This window comes from Arachis duranensis, chromosome 2 (genome assembly GCF_000817695.3).
Source record: "Arachis duranensis cultivar V14167 chromosome 2, aradu.V14167.gnm2.J7QH, whole genome shotgun sequence".
NCBI lineage: Eukaryota > Viridiplantae > Streptophyta > Magnoliopsida > Fabales > Fabaceae > Arachis > Arachis duranensis.
The window spans coordinates 50,632,941-50,638,637 of record NC_029773.3 but is presented as its reverse complement, the minus strand read 5'-3'; the positions used below and the strand labels follow the sequence as shown (position 1 = coordinate 50,638,637).

The 5,697-nt window shown below is 44.5% G+C and overlaps 2 protein-coding genes across 2 annotated transcripts in view; both read right to left on the bottom strand.

Annotated features, from left to right (window-relative positions):
* Positions 1–3,873: 3,873 nt before the first annotated feature.
* On the bottom strand, positions 3,874–4,365 carry LOC127744935 (uncharacterized). Its single transcript, XM_052257824.1, has one exon. It carries the CDS (start codon positions 4,363–4,365, stop codon positions 3,874–3,876), a length of 492 nt encoding a protein of 163 aa, XP_052113784.1.
* Positions 4,366–4,389: 24 nt separating this feature from the next.
* LOC127744934 (uncharacterized) overlaps positions 4,390–5,697 on the bottom strand; it is a 2,963-nt gene continuing 1,655 nt past the window's right edge. Inside the window, exon 2 of the mRNA XM_052257822.1 lies at positions 4,390–4,695. Within this exon, the coding sequence (XP_052113782.1) occupies positions 4,390–4,695 (306 nt within the window). The remainder of the gene's footprint in view (positions 4,696–5,697) is intronic.

The window sequence follows — 5,697 nt, the reverse complement described above, 5'->3', positions numbered from 1 at the left end:
CAAAGGATTGAGCGTCGAACCCTTACCGGAAGTGTTTGCACTCTAGTCGCTCAAGTGTTTAGGGTTGACTCTCTCAATTCTCCCCTAATCATGCTTTCTAAGATTTGTTCTTCTTCTAACAATCAACACGTATTTCATGCATGCATACATCTATCATGAGGTCTTCTCCTTAGGTTGTAATGGGGTTAGGGTCAAGGTAGGATCATATATGGCTAGTGGGCTTAAAACTTGGATCTTTGATGAACTTAAACCTTCCCACCTAACCTACATAATGACCTATACAATTAAGCGCTAATCTAACTACCCATTCCTCACTTTTTCACATACTCATGTATTCCTTTTTAATTTCATACACATATGCATTGATTTTATTGAGCTACACTTTGCTTTGGGGCATTTTGTCCCCTTTTTATTGCTTTTCTTTTTCTTTTGTTTTTCTTACCCTTTTTTTTTCTTTTTTCATACTATTCCTCTTTTCCTTTTCTTTTGTTTTTTTTTCTCATTTCATTTTTTTTTCTCTTTTTTTTTCTATATATGAGAACCTCAATGCATAAGGTTTTATATTTGATTAATACATGAGTATGTACCCAATCCCTTACTATTTCCAATAACAAAGCAAAACTACCCTTTTGTCCCCCCAATGTCCCAAAATTCCCACACTCGAATGATACTCACATACGCTAGCCTAAGCCAATCAAAGATCCAAATTGAGGACTTTCATTGTTTTCCGCTTTACGGCTTGTAATGTGCTAAATAAAAAAACAAGTGGGTTAATCGTAGGCTCAAATTGGTTAACAATGGAAGACAAAAGGTAGGCTATTTGGGTAAGTGGGCTAATGAAACGATGGCCTCAATCACATAAATGCATGACTACACAAACTAATGGACATAAAGAATGAAACAAAGCGAAGATTACAATCATAGAAGGAGAATAATGCACACAAGAAGGAAAAATAAGTGGTTATAAGATGTAACCACACCATTGGGCTCAAATCTCACTTGCTTGTGTTCTTAGCTCAAAACTATGTTCCAAAATATAATTCTTCATGCAATTTGGCATCAAAGCATTTAAAATTTTGCAGTGCCCCATGATTGTCCCCAAGGTGTTGGTTTCTTTAAGAAAGAATTCATTGTTCCAACCAAGTAAATTTATCATGCAGATGGTGTCAACTAAAACCTACTCATGCAACCTATCCTAATTTATTCAGCTTTTACCTACGGAGATCGGTCGGTCGACCTCCCTACACTTAAAACTTAGCACGGTCCTCCGTGCTGTAGGTAAGGCGCAGTGGTTGATCGAGTGCCGACTGTCCCATATCTCCAATGTTATCGCTCTCTCCGCTTGAAGTTGCGGTGGATGTTGAGATATCGGGTTCCTCCATAGGTGGTGTGACTACGCTTAGGAGCTTCTTCACATGAGCATATCAGCGTTGGTTACGCCGTTCATAACGGTCCAGTTTCTTGTGAAGGTCCTCAAGGCGTTGGGCAAACGTTGACCGGTTTCTCGGTTAAGATGCACCAAATCAATAGGGCCAACTCGGCGGTAATGGAGGACCCATGTGTACTTGGGAGCACATAGTGAGCTAGAATTTGGGCCCATGCCGTGGCTTCTTGAGTGAGGTGGCGGACATCTAAACCTTTTGGTCTTTGCTTGATAGTCCCCCGAATCCAATAGGCGTCGGGTAGAGCAATGACACGGAGGATTGCGCTCCAATCGAATGCGCGGTCATTGCATGTAACCAAGACTTCCTCATAGGCGTCATATGCATCCGTTGATTGTTCAATCCCAAGGACTTCTTGGAAGTTTTCACTATGACTGACACTTGCTTTCGGCGCACAAAGATTGATGTGAGAAGGGGGGAGTGGAAGTTGGAGTAGAATTCTACTACCCATGAAAGGTTAGCCTCCTGTGGTTTCCGCAATAGGAACCTCCATTGTCGTTGCTCAATATGTGGCATCACAATCGGATGAAGGTGAGCCGGTAGGACTAGGAGTGGTTCCGGATGATAGTTCCTCTCGATCATTCTTGCGTAAACAAGCTCGCAGTAGCGATTGGGGAACTTGTTTGGATCCTTAGGAGGGTTATCCTTCTCGAGAACATCAATGGGGCCCTTAGTCTTCTTCAAGGGTGGCTTGGCCGTTTGCTCTTGGTGCGCTTTGTTGGGAGTTGGCTTCTTGGGAGCTTTCCCTTTGTTCTTCTTGATAACCATCCTATGAGAGTAAAGAAGGGAAAACATCAAAATCCAAGTAGGTGAAAGTAAATGTGTTAATGCGATGAAAAGTTAAGCCATAGAATATGGGTATTGTTGTCACATGACAGCTGCAACATGTGACTAAGATAACATGAAAAGAGCAAGGCAAATCATTTTCATATGGTGTAAGGGTGATTTATGCATGCAAGTAGGGAGCATGAGAAGCATATACCCTTAAGGGCCACACATGGAAAGCAAGTTAAGAAAATGTGAGTGGATGGATTGGGGAAAATGGGGATGCGCCTAAAGTGATAAGATGAGAGGCAATTTAGTCAAAGTTGGTGCAAAAATCAAGTATGCCTTTCATCGAACACTTGGTGTGCATCCAGTTGGAGTGTGTGATTTGAAGATGGTGAAAGCAATGTAGTAAGTCACAATCCACGATTAATGATTATAGTACACAGTGAGTGCAAGAAAAGCAAACAACACAACTCATCTACAGATGCAAGTGAAGTAGAGACCTAAATGCCCATGAAGAGTTAGTATAAATGAGAGGAAAAGAGAGAAGAAGACAAGAACAATAACCTCCTAAAGAAGTAACTAAAAGAAAAGAAGAAAGAAGATAACTAAATGAATGTGAAACTAAAGGAATAACAACACAAGAGATGGTAGCTTAGGATGGTACCTTGTGAGATGAAGAGAATGAGAGAGGAGGTTGTGGTGTGGGTTTAGGGGGAGTAGTAGAGAAGGTAGTGAGTGGTAGAAAGTAGTGTAGAAGAGGGGATGGAGGTGAAGAGAGAGTGTGCCCCTCTTTGAAGTTGGAGGTGCAGTAGAAGGTATGAGGAGGGGGAAAATGTGAAGTGAAAGTGAAGGGGTGAGTGTGCCTACAGTACGCGCACGCGTCAACGTGGTTGCGCCCCAGGCATGAGAGGGGCCTAGAGGGGGCTCAACTCTCTGTGAAATGGCCCAGAGAGGAGTGCAGGATCAAAAGGCGCGTGCGCGGCTATGGCGCGCGCGCGCGTATTGTGCTCGCAGTGCATGGGCGCGTGCGCGTCCAGTGCGCGCACGCGGTCAAGGGTTTGGGCTTGAGGCTTGATAGAGGCCTGAGAGCGGCCTAACTCTCTGGAACATGTACCAGGATTGCAGCAGGACAATCGGCGCGGGCGCGCACAGTACGCTTGCGCGTCGATCAGCAGACTTTGCCCAAGTGCGCGGACGCGCCAGGCGCGCGGGCGCGCGAGGTTCTTGTGCTTTAGGCATGGTCCTGGCATGGTGTGGGCGCAACTCTCGGGTATATGTATGGAGGGCTGTTATTTGCGATCCACGCGTCCGCGCACGGTGCGCGTCCGCCTGGGTGACCATTGAATGCTTTAGGGACGCGTACGCGCCGGGTGCGCGCACGCGTCAAGGGGGTTGCTTTTCCTAATTGTGCATGTATCTATACCACTTTTTGACATTACAACTACCCCTTTCCACACAGCTGCCTAAGCACTATAACAGGGCATTTGACTTGGCGAATCAACAGTGAATTGAAAAAATGATGGAAATTTGAAAATAAAATCTATCTAACAAACATGAAGTCAAGTGTCTATGTACAAAGTTCAAGGGAAGATCTTACCATGGTGGGGTGTCTCCCACCTAGCACTTTTGTTTAACGTCCTTAAGTTGGACTTTCAGTGGCTCATTGCGCTTGTTCAAGAGTTGCATCCCTCAAGAGGAACACTTCAATCTCCTTGGAGTTCTTTCTTTGCTCACCATGATACAATTTGAGACGGTGTCCGTTTACCTTGAAGATATCCGGGCTTGTTGGGTGACGCAGGTGGTAGACCCCATAAGGTTCTACTTTCTCCACTTGGTAAGGTCCATCCCACCTTGATCTTAGCTTTCCGGGTAGTAGTCTCAACCTTGAGTTGTAGAGAAGTACTAAGTCACCGGGTTGGAACTCCTTTCTTCTAATGTTTTTGTCATGGATGGCTTTCAACTTTTCCTTGTAAAGTCTAGCATTGTCGTAGGCTTCTTGTCTTAAGCATTCCAATTCCGCCAATTGAAGCTTTCTTTCTATGCCGGCCCCACCTAAGTTCATATTACACTCCTTTACGGCCCAATATGCTTTGTGTTCAATCTCCACCGGTAAGTGGCATGCTTTACCATATACAAGCCGGAAGGGGCTCATGCCGATCGGTGTCTTGTAAGCCGTTCAATAAGCCCAAAGTGCATCGGAGAGTTTAGTACTCCAATCTTTCCTATTCGGCTTCACAACCCTTTCCAAAACATGCTTGATTTCTCGGTTTGAGACTTCGGCTTGGCCGTTTGTTTGAGGGTGGTAGGCCGTGGCGACTTTGTGGATGATGCCATATTTTCTCATGAGGCCGTCTATTTTTTTGTTGCAAAAGTGTGATCCTTGGTCACTTATGATTGCTCTTGGGGCACCAAAACGGCAAATGATATTATTCCTCACAAAAGAATACACCACATTAGCATCATCCGTTCGGGTGGGGATTGCCTCCACCCATTTTGAAACATAATCGACGGCTAACAAGATGTAGAGAAAGCCATTGGAGTTTGGGAATGGTCCCATGAAGTTGATTCCCCATACATCAAAAATTTCACAAAAAAGCATGTTTTGTTGGGGGATTTCGTCCTTCTTGGAAATATCTCCAAACCTCATACATTGGGGGCAAGATTTGCAATAGAGGGAAGCATCTTTGAGAAGAGTTGGCCACCAAAATCCGCAATCAAGGACCTTTCTTGCCGTTCTTTGGGGTCCATAGTGACCACCTCCTTCGGAAGCATGGCAAGCGTCCAAGATTGCTTGGAATTCGGTTTGGGGTATGCACCGTCGCACTATTTGGTCCGCTCCACACCTCCACAAATAGGGGTCATCCCAAATATAGTATTTGGATTCGCTTTTCAGCTTATCCCTTTTGTTTTTGTCAAGATTGGGAGGGAAAGTGTGTGAAACCAAATAGTTTGCTATCGGGGCATACCAAGGAACCACTTCCGAGATTGCGTGCAAGGTATCTAAAGGAAAGGAGTCATTGATGGGAGTGGTGTCGCCCTTTGTGTGTTCATGGCGGCTTAAATGGTCCGCCACTAGATTTTGGGAACCACTCCTATCTTTGATTTCCAAATCAAATTCTTGTAACAAAAGCACCCAACGAATTAATCTCGGTTTTGATTCCTTTTTGGCCAACAAGTATTTTAGTGCCGCATGATCCGAGTACACTACTACCTTGGAACCAAGAAGATAAGCTCGGAACTTGTCCAAAGCAAAAACAATAGCTAGTAATTCCTTTTCGGTAGTAGTATAGTTGGATTGGGCTCCATCTAATGTTTTGGAAGCATAAGCTATGACATAGGGAATCTTACCCTCGCGTTGTGCTAACGCGGCTCCAATCGCATAGTTTGAAGCATCACACATGATTTCAAAAGGTTGAGTCCAATTGGGGCCTCGCACTATAGGAGCTTGTGTCAATGCTACTTTGAGTTTGTCATATGCTTCCAT